General features: G+C 41.7%; 2 protein-coding genes across 2 annotated transcripts; both read left to right on the forward strand.

Annotated features, from left to right (window-relative positions):
• The first annotated feature begins 14,590 nt into the window (after window positions 1-14,590).
• LOC137578629 (uncharacterized) lies at window positions 14,591-16,909 on the forward strand. Its single transcript, XM_068292209.1, has 2 exons — window positions 14,591-15,572; window positions 16,065-16,909. The coding sequence occupies exons 1-2, from the start codon at window positions 14,591-14,593 to the stop codon at window positions 16,907-16,909; spliced, it is 1,827 nt and encodes a 608-aa protein (XP_068148310.1).
• Window positions 16,910-17,085: 176 nt separating this feature from the next.
• On the forward strand, window positions 17,086-19,876 carry LOC137578630 (uncharacterized). Its single transcript, XM_068292210.1, has 3 exons — window positions 17,086-17,753; window positions 18,024-18,073; window positions 18,717-19,876. The coding sequence occupies exons 1-3, from the start codon at window positions 17,086-17,088 to the stop codon at window positions 19,874-19,876; spliced, it is 1,878 nt and encodes a 625-aa protein (XP_068148311.1).
• Window positions 19,877-21,136: the final 1,260 nt, after the last annotated feature.

The raw sequence follows: 21,136 nt of genomic DNA on the forward strand, positions 1-21,136 counted from the left end.
GTAGTTGCTCGATAAAATTTTATGGTGCTGAATTCACAGTGCTATAAGGATTATCTTCAGCGTTGTAAACTCAGGTTTTCTCGCGATCCTAAGCAATTTTATAAATTTGTAAATGTTAAACGTAAGACATCGGTGCACCCGTCTTACTTGTCTTTCGAAAACAATAAAGCTGACAATGATCAGGCAATTGCCGACATGTTTGCTGGTTTTTTCAAAACAACTTATTGCTCTTCGATTTATCAAGCAAATCCTCCTTATCCTCATCACTTGCAATCGTCTAATTGCATTTTAGACCCTGTGTTTGATGAAAGTTCGGTTTTTAGCGTGCTCAGTTCCGTCAAACCAATATATGCACCTGGCCCTGATGGAATACCAGGCTGCGTATTAAGGTTTTGCGCGGAGGCCCTATGTAAGCCAATACTTAAGTTGTTTACACTGTCCGTCACATCTTCCGCCTTCCCGCCTATCTGGAAGGAATCATATATTATTCCTCTTCATACAAAGGGGAAGAAGTCCGAAGCCTCCAATTATAGGGGTATTTCTAAATTGTCTGCCATACCCAAAGCATTTAAGAAAATAATAACATCTCAATTGCAGCATTTCTGTAGTTCAATCATTTCGTCATCCCAACATGGGTTTAAAAAACGTAGATCGACAACTACTAACCTATTAGAATTTACATCTCACTCAATCAAAGGGTTCAAGACTGCCGTGCAAACTGACGTCATTTATACTGACTTCAGCAAGGCCTTTGACTCCGTTAATCATACTCTGCTTCTATATAAATTAAACGCACTTGGCATCCCCAGCCTTTTGCTAGATTGGATTCTTCAATATCTTTCTAAGCGTACACAAAAGGTCCTCTTTAAGTCTTCATTTTCTAAGACCATCCAAGTGACCTCTGGAGTACCTCAGGGTAGTTATTTGGGTCCATTGCTATTCACTCTTTTTATAAATGATCTTCCATTGGTAGTGTCACATTCTCGGGTGCTTATGTACGCGGATGATGTCAAGCTTTACCTCAGTTTTAAAGACATATCATCTTCTAGCCTACTTCAATCGGATCTTAATGATCTTCAGAGTTGGTGTGAAACAAACCTATTAAACCTTAACGGCTCTAAATGTAAAGTTATGTCTTTTTATAGATGCACTCCATACTTAGCAACTTATTATCTTAACGACACTGCCTTAGAGCGGTTAGATATTATCAATGACTCAGGTGTTCTTATGGACCATAAATTAACTTTTAATCCTCATATTTCTGCTACAGTTAGTAAAGCTATGAATGTTCTTGGGTTTGTGAAACGATGGTCAAAAGAGTTTGACGATCCGTACACAACCAAAATTCTGTATACTTCTTTAATCCGTCCTATCTTAGAGTACGGATCTTGCATATGGTCACCTCAATATGAGATGCACCAAAGTAAAATTGAATCTGTTCAAAAGCAATTTCTGCTTTTTGCTCTTCGCGGTCTAAATTGGGATCGCAATGTCAATTTGCCATCATACTCCAGTAGGCTTCTTTTAATCAATCTTCCTTCTTTAATTAATCGTAGAGTAATGCTTGGTGCTATCTTTATTCATAAACTTTTAATAGGTGAAATAGACTCTCCTGAGCTATTAAACCAGTTAAACCTATCTGTACCCCGTAGACCTACTAGAAATTTTATTCCTCTATCCTTAAAACACTGTAGCTCTAACTATTCTTTGCATGAACCTTTTCGAGTCCTATGTTCTGATTACAATCTTCTGTATCCCGTAATTAGATCAGAAGCCTCTCTTTCCCTTGTGAAAACTTCTATTTTAGCACATTTAGCTCGTAATTAGCTGTAGTTAATCATATTTTTAATTGTTTGTCCGTTTTATTCGTATTTGTCCACGCGATCGTGCCGTCCGATATGCGGCTGCGCCCCACGGACGGTCGGGCGAGAGGTGGACAGCGCTCTGCTTGGGCTCGCGCGAAACAGGCTATGTCCTGGTGTCGTATGGGCCACTTGAACGTACTTCGCATTGTACGCGTCAACGTCCAGACAATATAGGCAACCTGGCGACTTCGATCCTGGCTGTTTTCCCCTTTTTTTTTTTGATACTTGTGAGCACGGCCTCCAAATCGCTGAACACAGCTGCATTGGTGTTTTCTTCCTGATATCATTGGCCACAGTGACTATGGCAATGTCATCTGCAGTGCCCACTATAGCATAATACGATTTTCCATCGTTGCCTTTGATGGCTTTAGCGTCTATCTCTACCACCGAACTGATGGCGTTGATAGTGCTGCGTTTCTTCCTAAACTCGAATTGCCACTCCGACAATCCATGACGTTGTTCCAGTTAATCCTCCTCCAGGACCAACCTTTGGAGCTTCCACCTCTTCGGGAACTCCCGTTGCAGCATGCATGTGTTGAATAGTTCCACAAACGTCGCCATGTATTTGCAAACTAGCACTTTGGTTACAAGAGCCGAGACCCCGTCTGTGCCCGGGGCTTTATTAACGTTTATACAATTCCCTGCTTCCATGACTTCACAAACATTTTTGAATTACTGTGCACATGGCGTTCCGCTCGCTGCTAGATTCCTAGTCGACCATGAAGGTCATAGCTTGGCAACTATGTGACACAGGTTGTTGGATCCGTTGGCATAATATTATTTTGGCTGCATTATTGCGCGTTGGCCATAAAAGACATGGTCAAGCCTTTACCACATTGGCTCCGTTTGTGCACGGTCTTTGAATTTTGCTGCTGCTCTAGCTGCTTTTTGCTGTGCCCGCTGCATCAACCAAGCTTGCACCGATGCAATCGTGGTGGTAGTAACGGTTTTAGGAGCCTCCAGAATCCGTGCCCGATAAGTTTTTTGAATTTTATACCTGCTGCCAGGTTCTATATGCTGTAGCCACTTCCACAAAAGTAGACCACAGTCCTCTTCGTGGGTTAGAGGCACTTTGGGTTTGATTGTCCTGATCTTATGACCTGAAAAATTAAGCCTTAGGACTTAAACTGCCTACATAGGGATTTTGAAAAATGCGCCTATACGCGCGCAAAAGTACGCAACACTATAATAGCTTATAGTGAGAGCTTTCGATAAGTCGTCAGCTGATAGTTACCAGCTGATTAATTACAATCGGCAAAGTAATAAACGCCAAGAAGTCAAAAGATAAGGAAAATGACAAAAAAAAAAATCAAAGAAGCTAACATCGGCTATGCCGAAGTTTGTATACCCTTGCAGTCCTTGGTAATAATAATTTTACATGTTCAAAATTTGTTTTTTGCAACTCAATTCATCAATATACAAACAAAACAATTTTACTCTCATATATGTAAATTTCATAGCATACTCGATTTTTATGAAAATGTTTCTTCTAGTTCTTCTATTATATAGTGGTCCGATCCTTATGGTTTTCATACTTTATTTTTGCCGGGTAATAAAAACCCCCGAAAAAAAATTTCAGCCCGACAGCTCTTAAGACGGCTGAGTAAAACGCGTACGCACAGACGGACGGACAGACGGACATGGCTATATCGACTCAGCTTCTCACGCTGATCAAGAATATATATACTTTATGGGGTCGGAAACGTCTCCTTCTGTGCGTTACAAACATCTGATCAATTTTATAATACCCTCTGCAAGGGTATAAAAAAACAGTTTTCCCAATTTTTTGTTTCTAGTTAAATGTGTTTCCCATATCAGATTGATGTCGATTTCACGTGAGTCAAGGAATAGTTCGATTTCGCCCTTGGAGATTCCGTTAGCATTCCACAGACATAGACGTAGGGAAGCCGTTTTTTGTTATCAATAAGCTTATGGGTAAGCAGATTCAAAATTTTTTTTTATATATTTATTTTGGCGGAAAATTTAAGCATTGGCAATATCAGGATTCAGTCAAGTTTCGGTAAAGGCATATACATATATCTGCATCGATAGAAAACATGTGTGCACTGCTCTGAAAAATTCTTGTACAGTACTACTTTAACACCATTCCTCAAGGCAACCATTCTTACAAAATTAAATCAAATTTAAAATATTCACAAAGTCATTATGCTTTTTCTTTGGAAAATTCTTAGATTATATATATGTTATCATTAAAGCTGTCGAAACATACATCAACTCAACAAAACCCTCAGATACAGCTTGTCGTACAAAATTATATCTTATATCTAAATTTTTTATCCCAGAATGATGAACAGGATTCTTCGCCAATTGGTGGGCACTCAAGTTGTGGCCATATACAACTCTTGGGGTCTTGCAACTTCCACATCAAAATTCGATGATTAACCGTCGCAAAACGATAGCTTCTTTCCATGCGGTCGACAAAGCTATATACTTAGCTTCAGTACTACTAAGTGCCACAGTGGGCATCTACATATCCAGAAAAAGCTCGGCCGGTCCTTTTATAGTGTAGCTTCTTCTCCATCGTCGACGCCAAATAAAGTAAGATGTGCTTCACACCTGCTTCATGCTCTGAATGCGGATATTGACTCCGCTCTGCAGTTTTCGATACCGTACCGAATCAACATATCCTTGATATATTGAGAATGGCCTAGAGTGATAGGTTCAAGTTAACCGTCTCGTTGAATCTCCATACCCAGGAATTGTTTAGTTGCACCCTTGTTTGTGCAATCGAATGCGTTTGATGACGTCCATCTTCTGTTTCGAACGACATGCTATAACGAGATCATCAAAATATACAAGAATAAGTGTTAATTCTTATTTATTATGTTTTCGGTATAAACACGGCTTACTACTATATCGTTTAAAACCCAAATCTGGTAATACACTGTCCATCCTAGAGTCCCATGACCTTAATGATTGTTTCAAACCGTAGATTGCCTTCTTTAAATGCAATGCCGCCTTTGGACCATTTTTGTCTGTGTATCCCACGGGTTGCCTAATATACAACGCGTCCTCCAGATCGCTATTGCTGTATTCCGCGCACACGTCCATTTGATGTAAATAAAGATCCAATTCTGCTGCCAGTGCGAAAACAAACCTTACGCTATTTAATCGACATACAGGTGCACATGTATCAGTGTAGTTATTCCGAACATTGTCTACTGCGATGCATACGTTCCACTTATGGAATTGCCACCTCTGTACATTTAAGCTTCTTCACTGTCTGCCTCTCCACTAGATTCTTAAACTCCAAAAACATACCAAAGACCTGATCCTTGCCCTTGAAGAACTTTACAAATAAGTCTAGACTTGTCATCAATAAATGTTAGGATATGACGTGAACCATCAAGTGATTTTGTTCCAAAAGGTCCGCAGACAGCACTATGAACCAATTCCAAAAAATCCCCGAGACCGACTTTGTGTTGTGTTCGAAAACGACTGAACAAATATTTTACCCACCATGCACATCTTACATGGAGAATTGGGCGAAAAGTTTGTCACAGTTAGTCCACGAACTAAGTTCTTACTAGCAATCTGTGCCAGTCTTGTAAAATTAAGATGACCAAAGCGTTTGTGCCACAATGATACATCTTCTCCAACAGCCTCCGATTCAGCTTCAAAAACAAACAAGTTGCCAATCTTAATAGCACGCGCCTCTGACATAAAATTTCCTGCCAGCCCTGGTATATAAAATACATTGTTGTTAATTTACATATTCCAGCCGGATGGTGACTTTTCCTTTGCCTCCTGCACGTAAGTTTCCCGCATCTCAGGAATGATCTTCTCATTATGTACAGAGAAATCCGAAAACAAACTAATATCGCAACGCATATGACTCCTTGCACCAGAACCTAAGCACCACTCCTATTCTATGCTTCCAAAGCATTTATCAAGCTGCATTGCTTGTTCTGCATTTTCTCAGTGTACTTGTACTTTCTTTTTTATTGTCTCTCTTTGCCGCACTGTACATTCCCTTGATAGCCGCATTTGTATCAATTTTTTTGCGACCGATTTCTCTTTCAAACGACAAATGCCTAATGCCCCTTTTCTTTTGTTGCTTCCTTTAATTTGATGCATAACACTTCAAAACTAAACAAATCGTCGCGCGTCTCAATGACCGTTAACTTCGCGCTTGTTACAAGTTTTTGTTGTCGTGTGTTTTAATATGATAATCCCAGCAAGACCGGTGAAAACTATTTTTAGTATTGGCTGGGTGACAATGCAATGCACTTTAAATGTGCTGGTTACATAGTCAAGGCGCGGGATAGTATTGGACAGGGTGGCGCCTTTATGTGGGGATGTAGTTCGTGTGAAGACATTAATGGACCCGTCTTTCGAGAACATTAAAGCTGACAATAATCAGGGTATTGCCGATTTGTTTGCTGGTTTTTTAAACAACTTATTCCTCTATGAGTTATCAAGCGAATTCTGTTTGATGAAAGTGCGGTTCTTATCGTTCTCAGTTTCGTCAAACCAGTATATCCACTTGGCGCTGATGGAATACCCGGCTGCGTATTAAGGTTTTTTCTAAAGCCCATTTGTAAGCCAATACAATTGGTATCCCGTGTCTTTTCCTAGATTGGATTCTTCAATATCTTTCTAAGCGTGTCCAAAAGGTCCTCTTTAAGGCTTCACTTTCTCAGGGTAGTTGTTTTGGTCCACTGTTATTCACTCCTTTTATAAATGATTTTCCAGTGCTACTCCAATGGTCACATGGATGGTGTTAAATAGTGAAGACTTGAAGAGGTCTTTTTGTGTACACTTAAAAAGATTTAGAGAAACAAATCTAGCAAAAAGCTAAAGATGACAATCAATTGAGATGTTGTTATACTCTCAAATACTTTAGGTGTGGCAGACAATTCGGAACTAAAGATAATCCTTGTAACATTGTGAATTAAGCACCATAAAATTTAACCAAGCAACAACATAAAAGCAAAAATCCGATGATTTACCTACTTTTTAAATCTTAGCATCTCAATTTTACGTTCTTCAAGTTACAAAACTCATGTGAAAACCAAGGAGGGTCGCTCGTGCGACACATCATCGAAAAAAAATAAAGTGTTTTATAGGAGACAGAAATGGCAGAGTCCAAATCCGTGCAAGTATACAGATATGACAAAAGTTTTTTAAGTTAAGTAAAGTTTGTCTTGCATAAACATCATTCTTCAGGGGTCGAGTTAGTGTAACGGACAGAACCCCAAAAGGAGGGTCAATGGCTACATCCAGAGTTGAACTTAAGTTGTCTTCAGGGATAACTAAGGGATCTGTCCTGGAAACATCGCAGTTGGAAGAATCTAACACAAATACAAGATCTAGTGATCTGTCACGGCTATTCCGGACAGGACTTACTTGATTTAGGGGCAACTCAAGCAGACCATTTATAAAACAATGTAACGAGGAGTGCAAAAATAATACAGAATCAAATGAAAGGGTCCATTCAATCTCAGGTATATTAAAATCTCCCAAAACAATGATCAAGTCTTTGTCAGAGAGATTTGAGGAAACTAACTGAATGGCTCCCAAATGGTGAAAGTATACTGCTAAGTCGGACTGTGGTGGAATATACGAACAAGTAATATACATACAAATCGAGTTAGCCGACCCATTCTTCTACAAGCCCGGAAGGTAGATTTATTGCTAAGTGCAGAGGAGTTTTTGAATCTACTTAAGATGTGTAAAATTAGACTAGGACACATATTTGGTTTTATTTGTTTGCTTTTTCTTAAAAGCTATTTATACAGAACTAATCTCAGATCTCTCTGTTAATAATTTTATTCTTTGTTTGAAGATCCACCGTCTTTGTCGGAGCATGTTCGCAACTTGACGGCTTCAAACGACAATTCTGTTCAGTACTTTATTCCACGACACGCTCCTCATTTTGGAGGCTTATGGGAAGCCGCAGTAAAGTCAATAAAGACTCTGCTCATCAAAAACTTGACCTCTTCTCATTCAACGTACGAAGAGCTTGAATTGAAGTGGAGGCGATATTGAACTCTCAACCAATATCCAATATTCACAGCGACGATTCCAGTGACGGTGAAGCCCTGACGCCTGACCACTTATTGATAATGAATGATTCAAAACTTTCCTATATATCTCGTTGACAAAAGGTGACCTATATCAAGCAACGCTTCTGGGAACTATGGAAGCTTGACTATGTACAACAATTGCAAGAATGCTCTAAGTGGCTAGTTATTTGTTTAAGATTATTGGAACTTCTACCACTGTATTTACATTAACATGTTCTGCCGCGGGACGGAAATTGATCACCGAATAATTAGCAGCGGGGTGACAGTCACCGTCTAGCTATAGCCGTTAGTATCTAGTATTTTAAATTTAACTTATTTGTCGCTTAATGAATTTGGCCATACTGTGAAAATATCTTGTTGTGTAAGCCGAGAAGGACACACTGCGGTAAGAATGGGTCCTAATTTTACTTGCACATATACTCTTAATATTAATCTTTATAGAATAAAACATCCAATGATTTACTTTTGAACGAGATGCGTTTGAATTTAAGACAGCGGTTGTTAAAGGCAAACTATCGGCTGAGAGAGAGCTACATCTTTTATTCGCAGTCCTATTAGATGGTCTTTACAACGTTGCAACTGGCGACGGAGCTGCGTGTCACCACAGTGGGTGTCAAAGCGAAGGAACTAAGAATAACCACAGTGGGTTATGTGTGCAGTCCTATTGGATGGACCATTGAGCGTCGCAACTGGCGACGAAACTAAGAATCACCACAGTGGGTGATATATGTACAGTCCTATTTAATGGACTATTGAACGTCGCAACTGACGACGGAGCTGCGTGTCACCACAGTGGGCGTCAAAGAGAAGGAGCTAACAATAAACACAGTGGGTTATATGTGCAGTCCTATTGGATGGACTATTGAGCGTCACAACTGGCGACGAAACTAAGAATCACCACAGTGGGTATTATATGTACAGTCCTATTGGATGGACTATTGAACGTCGCAACTGTCGACGGAATTAAGAATCATTACAGTGAGTGATAAAGCCACAGTCCTAGCGAAGGGAAAAGGCACCACCATGACAACCAGACATTCCCCAATCCGGAGGAGTTCCCGGCTGAATGCACTCGAGGCGCTACAAGAACCAGATGCCGCAATCGACTTGCCCTTAGACACCGGAGAGAATGCAACTGATGAGGCGCCCACCGCAAATATGAATATTGAGTCCAGCATAGTGGCTGGAATACCCGAAGCTGTCGGCGCTGACGAGCATCAGGAGGCCGTGTGCAGCGCACAACCTAGCGGATTCCAAGAAGCAAGACTGCGTGCGAGAATTGCCGAGTTGGAAAGGCAATTGCATATGGTAACAACGCCGGCGACACGTGCGGAGGGTCCGCCATCTTTAATTACAGATACAATTCCAGCAACGCATAGGTTAGAATTAGATCGTCCGGTTAATGGACTACAGCCACCACTAATAAACACTCGCCCTGAGATGCCATCGACTATTGGAACAATGCCCCTGATCTCACCAACTCACCTAAGGTTGTGGAGTCCTTAGGTCAAGAAGGAACCACCAACCCAGTTGGGTGGGCTGAAACAGAGGAGAAAATTCTTGGATTGTATTGGCAGCCTGCGACCGATGAATTTAGGTTTAATGTGAAGTACCATAGGATCAAGGAGGATGTGCCTACCAAGAGGCAATCAGTCTAATCATGTCAACGTTCGACCCAATGGGGTTCCTGAGTTGTTTCATCATTACCGGCCAGTTATTATTACGCGAGATTTGGCGAAGGAATGTTTTATGGGATGAACCATTACCAAAGGAACTCAACAGCGCCTTCCAGAAATGGCGCCATCAGCTAGAAGAAGTGAGTCTGTTCCGATGCCCGCGTCACTACTTTGGATCAGAAATGGTGAAGTTAATACAACTACATGTCTTTAATGACGCCAGTGAGTCGGCGTACGCGGCTGTGGCCTACTGGAGGGCCACTTATTAAAATGGGGACGTACAAGTGAGCTTCATTAGTGGTAAAACGAAATGCGCTCCGATGAGAACCATGTCAGTTCCACGACTGGAGCTGCAGTCAGCGGTGCTGGGTTCACGCTTAATGAATGCTGTGAAGAGTGGACACTGCATGGAGACGGAAGATGCCATTTTATGGACAGATGCCAAGACGGTGCTGCGTTGGATATGCAGCACTCATGGACGTTATAAGCAATTCGTCGGTAACAGAGTCACAGAAATCTTAGAATCTACAGATGCTTCCTAGTGGAAATGGGTCCCTACTGCGGACAACGTGGCGGATGAGGCGACGAGGCCACAAGGGCAAGTTGACTTTAGCCAGAAATCGCGATGGATGTGCGGGCCTAAATTCCTACAGCAACCGCAAGATTTGTGGTCCCAATCAACTATCTATCTGACAGATATCGAGGATGCGGTAGATGTCGAAGAGTCACCGTGTGAGTTTGCCTTGGTTGTTGCTAACGTCAAATTTATACAATTTCAGAGCTTCTCGGAGTACAACCGACTGTTGAGGACTATGACTTGGGTCCTCAGATTCGTGTGTCGGTGCCGTCGTCAGCAGCGCGAACATGGAAAATATGGATTGACTGCAGCCTAATGTGCGGAAGCCGAACTCGTCTTGGCTCGTGTTGCTCAAAGGAAAGCGTTCCCAGGCGAGTTGCATCGCCTATATGCAAACAGACCAGTCCTCCTGACGAGTGACTTGAAGGGACTGCTACCCTACCTTGACGACTTAGGGATTCTTCGCGCATCTGGGAGAATCGATGCGGCCCTGTGTTTACCGTATGGGGCGAGAAGGCCTATCATTCTCACGCATAGGCACCCAATGACGGATTTGATCGTTCGTCACTACCATGTAAGGATGAAACATCAGAATGTAGACGCAACGATCACCGAGATCCGCATGAAGTTCTGGATAACGAAAGTACGCCGGGTATTGCAGCGGGTTAACTGGAACTGTGGTGTGTGCAAACTCCAGCGTGCAACCCCTACCCCACCTTTAATGAGTCCGTAGCCTGAAGATCGCCTAAAGCCAGGTGGATGGCCATTTGAGTACACTGGCTTAGACTATTTCGGACCACTACTTGTGACGGTGGGTCGACGCCAAGAGAAGAGGTGGGTGGCTCTATTCACTTGTTTAAGAACTAGAGCAATTCACCTGGAGCTAGCCCACGACTTGTCAACAGACTCCTGCATACTTGCGATGAGGAATTTTATGTGCCGCCGAGGACCAGTAACAAAGCTACGTAGTGACAATGGGAAGAATTTCATCGGCGCAGATAGGGAAGCCAAACGGTTTACCGACGTTTTTGAAGCAGACAAGATCCAGGACGAGCTTGCTACCCGTTGTGTGGAGTGGATTTTTAACTGCCCTCTCAACCCCGCGAAGGGAGGAGTCTGGGAGAGGATGGTTCAATGCGTAAAACGGGTATTGGCTCATACAGTAAAGGAGATGCCCCCGAAGGAACACGTATTGCAAAGCTTGCTCATTGAGGCCGAGAATATTGTGAACTCAAGGCCGCTAACCCATATGCCAATTTCAGTTGATCAAGAGGCACCTTGGGAATTGATCACCGAATAATTAGCAGCGGGGTGACAGTCACCGTCTAGCTATAGCCGTTAGTATCTAGTATTTTATATTTAAGTTATTTGTCGCTTAATGAATATGGCCATACTGTGAAAATATCTTGTTGTGTAAGCCGAGAAGGACACACTGCGGTAAGAATAGGTCTTAATTTTACTTGCACATATACTCTTAATATTAAACTTTATAGAATAAAACATCCAATGAATTACTTTTGAACGAGATGCGTTTGAATTTAAGACAGCGGTTGTTAAAGGCAACATGTTCTAAAAGCTTCTGTTACACGGCTCATAAAGAGCTTCTAACTCATAAAACCAAAATAAAAAAAAGACATCCTTGTGGAATTCGAAGAGGAGAAGACTTATTTACCTTACTCCACTCCACATGATATTAAGCATTGCAGTCTTGTACGATCTGCAACTGCAGATAAAACACTCCGTATGATCTGATATGGTTTTAAATTCATGCACAGTACGTTTTATAAAATCTCGCAACTCGGGGTGCAAGCCACGACACGAATCGAAGCCCCATTTAAGGCCACCAGTACATTTAAAGTGCATTGCATTGTCACACAGCTATCAATAAAGATAGTTTTCGCTGGTCTTGCTGGGATTATTGCAATTATATTTGCAGCTGACAGTTATTATCTAATAAAATTGATTTATCAAAAACTAATTTGAAAATTTAAATATAAGAGAGGCGTATACAAACTAAAGCAAAAGTTAATTGCAAAATACAAATAGAAAAGAAGAGCGAAAAGAAGAAATTAGTATTTTGTATTAAAACACACGACAACAAAAACTTGTAAAGAACGCGAGCGCGATCAAAAGGGAATACAAAAGAATAGAGAGCTACAACATTACACAAACAACCACAAACTGTAAACTGTACATTGAGAGCTCGGGTGGAAGCAAAAAAATAAAACAATCAAAAACTAAGTAGCGCAACAAGAAAATAATATATGTATGGAATAAGAATGTAACTTTACCGCATCAAAGTTTGTATACCCTTGCAACTTTTTTGGTAACCCTTTCCTTACCTATTAATCATCAATGTGTAAGAACGTTTTGTCTAAAAAGGCTTATGTTTGCGAAAGAATCTACAATCATAGGAAATAACGAAGATATTGATCACGTTTTATATTAAAAGGCTTATGTTTGCGAAAGAATGCCTACAATCATAGGAAATAACGAAGACATTGATCATGGTCACTGTTTTCGACCGATCGTTCCTATGGGAGCTATATGATATAGTCACCCGATCCTTATCAAATTTGGCACAGATATATTAAATTAAGAAATGTTTAATTTGAAAGCAATCGCGTTAATAGTAACGAAGTTATTTACAAAAGTCACTGTTTTTGACCGATTGTTCCTATGCTATATGATATAGTCATCCGATCTTGTTCAAATTTGGCACAGTAGTTAATAGGCGTAATAATCTCTCTAATATTAAGTTTCACGATAATAGCGCAGAAAATAACGAAGTTATTGAGAAAAGTCACTGTTCGTGACTTTGGCGTTTGTATGGGAGCTATATGATATAGTGGTCCGATCCGGCTGAATCCGAGATATACAACATTTGGCTATTTGAACTCGTCTCGTCGTGCTGATCAAGAATATATATTTTATTTATTTATTTATTTATTTACGTCAACTAACACAGCAGCTTAAGCTAAAAACAGATAGTAATTAAATGAAGAAGGTAGCTTAGCTTTATACACAACTAAACATCCCCGGCCCGGTGGAGGTGTTATTTGCACAAGGTGCCAGCTATGCCCCGATTCACAGCCAATGTGGCCAGGGATGAGTTGCAGCCAATCCAAGTCCAGAATATTTTCATTGGTTTCGCTGTAGATGATTAAAAAGTATAGCGCGAAGAGAAGTGACAGAAAGATGAGGAGAGATAAGGTGAGAAAGGTTGTTAAAAGATTGGCAAAGAACACGAAGAGGTTCGTGAAGAGAGTAGTTAGTCAGACATCTACTAAGGTGAATAGGAAAAAAGTTTCTGGTCCGACGTGAGGGAACACAAAAATACAGCGTATCTAGTAAATTGGTAGAAATGACTTCGCCCTTGACTAGTTTATGGAGAAAGAGAATGCCAAAAACAAGCCTACGGTTATAAAGTGAAGGAAGATTAATAAGAAGAAGTCTGTCAGAATAAGAAGGTAGGCGAAGACCCGGGTCCCAATTTAGACCGCGTAGCGCAAACTTAAGGAATTGCTTCTGTACCGATTCAATACTACGCTGGTGAACATCATATTGCGGGTTCCACACTGGCGAGCAATATTCTAGAGTAGGGCGAACTAACGAAGTGTATAAAACCTTTTTTACATAGGGATCATCAAATTCTTTAGCCCAACGTTTAATGAAGCCGAGAAGGCTGCTTGCTCTGTTGACAATTGAAGAAATATGAACATTAAATGAAAGTTTAGGGTCAAACATAACGCCTAAGTCTTTGAATGATGGAACACAATCTAACAGAACAGACTTAATAGAGTAATGAGCTAGGAGCGGAGACAAACGACTGAAAGTCATAAAAGAACACTTAGAGGCTGTTTAAGCTGCAACTGAAGCCAGACTCTCTTTGCTGAAAAGAGAAAACGAACGAAGAGAGAGAGAGAGAGACCAAGAACAGCACAAGTTACTTTGAAGTGACAAACTTGGAGATCCGTTACTTCAATTCTTTTCTTTCTTATTTCTTCTATGGAAATTTCCAGAACTTTGAATTTTGTAAAAGACAGCGTGATTTGCTGCACGTGATTTTTACTCTTGAAATTAATCTCGGTCGATGCGGTTGCACCTTCTGTGCCCGCCGACAATTGTACTATAGTTTTAGGTTAAGAAAATAAAGCAACCGATTGAAGTCAACCTGGTCATCTCATTTCTTGCCAATCGCAAGTGCCTCGAAGCCGCCTCGGTGGAAATCATCCGAAGGCCGCATCATATAAGACGAGCAGTTTGGGGCTCCGCAAGGGCGCAGCCGTTAGCCAACATATTTTTGGTGCCGAAACCCGGGAGGAATGATCTTGGCGATTGGATTTAGAGTGTGATTGCCAGTGGATAGACTGATTCGGGTGAGTACAATTTAACGTTGATGTGTTTGGGTAGGTGTTCATTATGGCTGAAAAACTGTTACCGTTGGCTACGGAGCAAATCACATTGCTCACTTCGCTGGAGAAGTCATTGGCGCGGTATAAATCGGAGGAGTCGGGACATTCCGAGAGTCATCTGGAAGCCAGATTGGACTCGATTGCCCACCTTCACGCAGATTTTCAGCGCAATCATCACCAACTGATTCAAGAACGAGATAATGCGGAAATAAAGGGCAGATATTTTGACAAAGACATCAGAGACTGTTTCGAAGAAACCTACATAATGGGAGTAGCTGAGATTCGAAATGAGTTGCAGAGACATAAGGATCGGAGAATCCCGGCGTCGACTGCATTTGATGAGTCTTGTTTGCATCAGACGGTGCATGAACAAATGGGACCATGTTTGGAGGAAGTGAAACTCCCAACAGTTAAACTGCCTACCTTCAGCGGGAAATTTATTGAGTGGCCGGCGTTTAAAGAGGTGTTTTTAACAAGAGTACACCACTGCGACAAGCTGACGGACTTACATCGTTTTCATTATTTGAAGGATTCGTTGGTTGGAGACGCAGCTAAGGATATTGAACATCTAACGCTAATAGCGGCGAACTATGAAGTGGCTTGGAGAATGTTGATAAATTTGTATGATAACAAACGAGTGTTATTCTTACATTACATGGATGTGTTCGATCAGCAATTACCAATAAAATATGGAGATGCGGAAAGTTTGAGAAGATTTGTGCAAACTTCCCGCTCATGTGTGAATTCATTGGAGAAGACTGGTGTGGATGTACGACAACAGTCTGAAATTTTAGTGTACTACATGATGAAGAGATTACCGAATCAATTAAGAGTGGATTGGGAGCGGTCAATATCTTCAACGCAGAATCTGCCGAGCTTTGAGGAGCTCAGTCAGTATCTTGAAACACAGTACAGAACAATGATTACGGCGTCAGCAGCTAATATCGAGGGAACTCTATCACGGGATAGACATCGGAATGCAAAGCCAGGTGTACATGGGTTACGAGCTAACCAGAACTACACAAAGGCTTCATTTGTTACTCGAGAGACAGACCTATGCATTGTGTGTCAAGGGGATGCACACCTTATCGGAGTATGCAGGATATTCCAGGAGATGAGGCTATCGGAACGAAAGGCGTGTGTAGTGAGGCATCGACTGTGTTTTCGATGCCTTAGACCAAATCACCGAATAGATGCATGTGACAGTGCGGTAAATTGTGAAAAATGTCAAGGACGGCATCATACACTACTCCATGTAGACAAATCAGGATGCGAGAGGCCGCTTGGCACACTAAGGAAGGGAGTTATCCCAACAGCATCTGCGAATGCTTTAATTGGAAAGAGTACAACAGAAACTGCGGTAAGGCACAAAGACGAGGTTTTATTACCAACAGCAATGGTGTGGGTAGAGTCGATAGAAGGCTATCCCTTACAGTTTAGAGCGTTTTTGGATCAAGGTTCACAAGTTTCGTTCATTTCAGAGAATGCAGCTCAGCAGCTACGTTTACGACGCAAACAGGCTCACATCACGATTACTGGATTAGCAGATACAAAAATTACAGATGCGGCAGCAGAGGTGGAGCTAGTCATAAGATCAATCTACAACCCACATGCGAAATACAAGCTGCTCGCGTCAGTAATACCTCTAGTGAGTAAGCGCATGCCAATCAAACGACTGCCGTTTGAAGAGTGGACTCATCTGAAGGGCTTACCGTTGGCCGACCCTAACTTCTTCAGTCCACAAGGAGTTGATATTTTGTTGGGAAATGACGTCTACGATGAGCTGATGTTGGGAGAAGTGCATCGAGGAATACGTGGTATGCCTCTGGCGCAAAATACGCATTTGGGATATATTGTATCAGGAAAAACGAATCAAGAAGCTGGTAGGAGATCGTCCTACACCATAACGGTACGAAGGAAGGAAGCTGATGAGATACTTGAACAATTGTTATGTAAGTTTTGGGAGCTAGAACAATTCGACGAGGAGCCACGTGGGGTTTCAGTAGAGGATAACTGGTGCGAAGATTTCTTCGTTAAGACACATAGCCGAATGCCGTCTGGGAAATATGTTGTTCGTCTTCCTTTTCTAACATACTTGGACGAATCAATGGTAATTGGAGAATCATATAAGAGCGCGTTAAAACGATTACATTCTCTGGACAGACGGTTGCGTAACGATGCGAGTTTGAAGAACGCTTATGTTGGCACGATAAATGAGTATCTGGAGCTGGGTCAAATGGAACGTGTAACGTCACGGGCTAGTAAGACGGGCAATCCTGCATTGGGGGAGTCGATCATTGCTACCTACCGCATCACCCAGTCATAAAGGAATCGTCATGAACTACGAAGGTACGAGTTGTCTTCGATGGATCGAGCAAGACGAGTAATGGAAAATCGCTTAATGAGATTCTAGCAATAGGTCCAAAATTGCACGTACATCTTCAAGGAATCATTCTCAATTGGCGAGGGCTAAAATGGGTATTTATGGCGGATGTTGAAAAAATGTACAGATGTATTAATATTCCACCCGACGACGCGCAGTACCAGCGTATTCTATGGAATCCGGACACAAGTGATTATGTGGAAGAATATGCCTGCACAACGGTGATGTTTGGAACGAGCTCCGCACCTTATTTAGCCATGAGAGTTATGAAACAATTAGCTATGGATGAATGCGAGAAGTATCCACTGGCTGTGGATGTTATAAATCATCAAATGTATGTAGATGACATACTGTCTGGTGGCGACAGTATTGCAGAAACGGAGGATGTCAAGAACCAAGTGATTGGAATGCTTCGTAGTGGTACATTCGAACTACGGAAGTGGGCGAGTAATTGCACAAAGCTATTAGAGAACATACCAGTTGAGCATCGAGAATCAAGCGGATTGTTACACATGGAAGGTAATGATACTATTCGCACGTTAGGTCTATACTGGAGTCCCAAAGAAGATGAGTTCCGTTTTGCTTTGCATGTCGTTCCACCAATGAGCTCACCAACAAAGAGGACAATACTATCAGCAATTGCACGACTGTTTGATCCCATGGGATGGCTTAGTCCGATAATGATTACTGCCAAAATTCTCATGCAGCAACTGTGGAAGGAGAAAATTGGCTGGGATAGCACACTACCGGACACTATTAAGAGAGAATGGGAGAAATTCGTAAAAGAGTTAATTGCACCTGTTTTGCGAATTGCACCTGTTTTGCGATGCCTCGTCACGAGCATATGGAGCTACGGCTTACTTGCGCTTCCCAATTGGAGAGGATAAATATCACACAGAGTTGCTATTGTCAAAGGGGAGAGTATCGCCAACTAAACAACAACTAACCATACCTAGGGCAGAGTTATGTGCTGCGCTTGAAGCAGCCAAAATGTATAAGTATCTAAAAGAGAATCTAAGAATTAACATTAATTATTCGAACACTATTTTTTGGTCAGATTCTATGATAACCATCAGTTGGATCCGTGGTGGAGCTGCCAACTGGAAGGTATTTGTGTCCAATCGAATAAACAAAATCCTGGAAATCTCAGACGAAAGGCAATGGAGACACGTCGCCTCGAAAGATAACCCTGCAGATTATCTAAGCCGTGGCACGAGTGCAACCAAGTTGGCATCATGTGAATTATGGTGGCATGGGCCATCATGGCTACAAGGATCGGACATCGAATGGCCTTGTAATGCTATTGATCAGGATTCGCTGTCGGTTGTTGACACTGAAGTCAAAAGGGTGACGTGCCATAAGATATCAGTGGAAGAAATGCCAAGTGTAGCATTTATCAGCAAGTATTCATCGTATACACGACTCGTCTGGATTATATCATATATAAAACGTTTCGTATATAATTGTCGAACATCTGTGGCAGAACGAAGAGGATCTGGACTCTCAATTGTGGAATTAGAAGAGGGCCTACGTGAATTGATTAGGATGGTGCAGAAGGATTGTTTTAACTCTGAATGGAAGGCGCTATCGGAAGGCAGGGTAATAGCGAAGGACAGCGTACTCCTGTCTCTTAATCCGTATTTTGATTCGAACGAACGTGTTTTACGTCTCGGAGGCAGGCTCCGAGATTCCCTGTTGCCCATAAATGAAAAATATCCTTATATATTACCGTATAAACATCCTTTCACAGATCTCGTCATATTTTACAGTCATATTTGCACCTTGCATGGTGGAACCTCACTAACGCTGAATTTTATAAGAAAGAAATTCTGGATTGTTAATGGACGCAATGCAGTTCGGTTTGGAATTCATAAATGTATCACATGTTTCAAGATGAAGCCTCAATTTGCAGGTCAGAAAATGGGAATGTTACCAGCAGTACGGGTACGCCCTTCTAGAGCATTCTCATCCGTTGGAGTGGACTACGCTGGACCCGTAAATATTTCGCCCTGCAAAGGAAGAGGACGTGTATCCCAGAAGGGATATATTGCTGTGTTCGTATGTCTAGTGACAAAGGCCATTCATTTGGAACCAGTTGGAGATCTGACCTCAGATGCGTTTATAGGAGCATTTAACCGTTTCATTGGCAGACGTGGCCTATGCACAGACGTTTATAGTGACTGCGGTACTAATTTTATTGGAGCCAACAAAAAATTGCAAGTGGACAAACTGGCATATTGTTCGTACATTACGAAACATATTGCGCCAACATTATTGAGAAAAGGAATCAACTGGCATTTCAACCCACCATCAGCGCCACACTTTGGTGGATTGTGGGAGGCTGGAGTGAAGTCCATGAAGTATCATCTGAAGAGAACTCTCGGAGAACAAGTTTTAACATTCGAGGAAATGGCAACTGTGTTGGCACAGATTGAGTCTTGCTTAAATTCAAGACCGTTATGTCCCCTATCAAATGATCCTGACGATTTAATGGTATTAACACCCGGTCACTTTCTGATGGGTGAAGCGCCTTTAGCACCTCCTGCTCCGGAATTGGCTAAAGTTACTCTGATTGATCGATGGAAGAATTGTCAATATTATGCACAACAGTTTTGGAGAAGATGGAACTCGGAATATTTATCACGATTACAAAGGAGACCAAAATGGCTGCAGACCAAGGAAAATCTAACAGTTGGATGCATAGTGCTCATCAGGGACGAACGTTTCCCTTCTCATCAATGGCCTCTAGGTCGGGTTATGGAGACACATGCAGGACCCGATGGACTAGTGAGAGTGGTGACTTTGAAGACAGTCAAAGGACTCATGAAACGACCGGTAGCCAAACTCTGTCCATTGCCTATTCAGGAGAATTGGATAGAGAATGACACCATTCCTACACCTAAGCGTTAAATTGTTACTTTCTCGTTTCAGTTTTCTTTTCGCAGGAGTCTTCCAGACGTGAATTTGATGATGAAGATCGTCATCATCAAAGGGGGGAGAATGTTTAAGCTGCAACTGAAGCCAGACTCTCTTTGCTAAAAAGAGAAAACGAACGAAGAGAGAGAGAGAGAGACCAAGAACAGCACAAGTTACTTTGAAGTGACAAACTTGGAGATCCGTTACTTCAATTCTTTTCTTTCTTATTTCTTCTATGGAAATTTCCAGAACTTTGAATTTTGTAAAAGACAGCGTGATTTGCTGCACGTGATTTTTACTCTTGAAATTAATCTCGGTCGATGCGGTTGCACCTTCTGTGCCCGCCGACAATTGTACTATAGTTTTAGGTTAAGAAAATAAAGCAACCGATTGAAGTCAACCTGGTCATCTCATTTCTTGCCAATCGCAAGTGCCTCGAAGCCGCCTCGGTGGAAATCATCCGAAGGCCGCATCATATAAGACGAGCAGTTTGGGGCTCCGCAAGGGCGCAGCCGTTAGCCAACAGAGGCATTAGGGTGTAATTTATTAACGTGGCACCAATCACAGAACGCATCGAGACCTGATTGCAAGTACTGTTGGAAAGAAGGATCATTATAGGAATAACAAATCTTGACGTCATCCGCAAACATGAGCACGCGTGAATGAGCCAAGGCCAAAGGCAAATCATTTATAAACAATGTAAATAATAGTGGGCCCAGATGACTGCCTTGGGGTACACCTGACGTAACTCGAACAGTTTTAGATATCGAGGAACGAAAAGACACCTTTTGGGTTCTGCCAATAAGATACGACTTTAACCAACCCAATAATTTTGGTGAAAAACCCATGATGTTAAGTTTCGCGAGAAGCAAAGAATGATCAACCGTATCAAAAGCCTTACTGAAGTCAGTATAAATAACATCAGTTTGACACTTTTTACGGAAGCCATGGTGTACAAGGGTAGTCAATTCTAAAAGGTTGGTGAGCGACGAACGACCTTTCATGAAACCATGCTGACAAGGAGAAATAGTGAATCTGGATAGATGTTGAAGGGAAGACGTAATAATTTTCTCAAACAGTTTAGGTATTGCCGAAAGTTTGGCAATGCCACGGTATTTGGAAACATCCGATTTGCTACCCTTTTTAAAAAGCGGAATAATAAATGACTCCTTCCAAATATCAGGAAATCTACAAGTCTCACTCGATATAAAGAATAACCGAGCTAAAGGCTTAGATAGGGAAATAGAACACATT

This window comes from Drosophila tropicalis, unplaced genomic scaffold (assembly GCF_018151085.1).
Source record: "Drosophila tropicalis isolate 14030-0801.00 unplaced genomic scaffold, ASM1815108v1 contig_615, whole genome shotgun sequence".
Classification (NCBI taxonomy): domain Eukaryota; kingdom Metazoa; phylum Arthropoda; class Insecta; order Diptera; family Drosophilidae; genus Drosophila; species Drosophila tropicalis.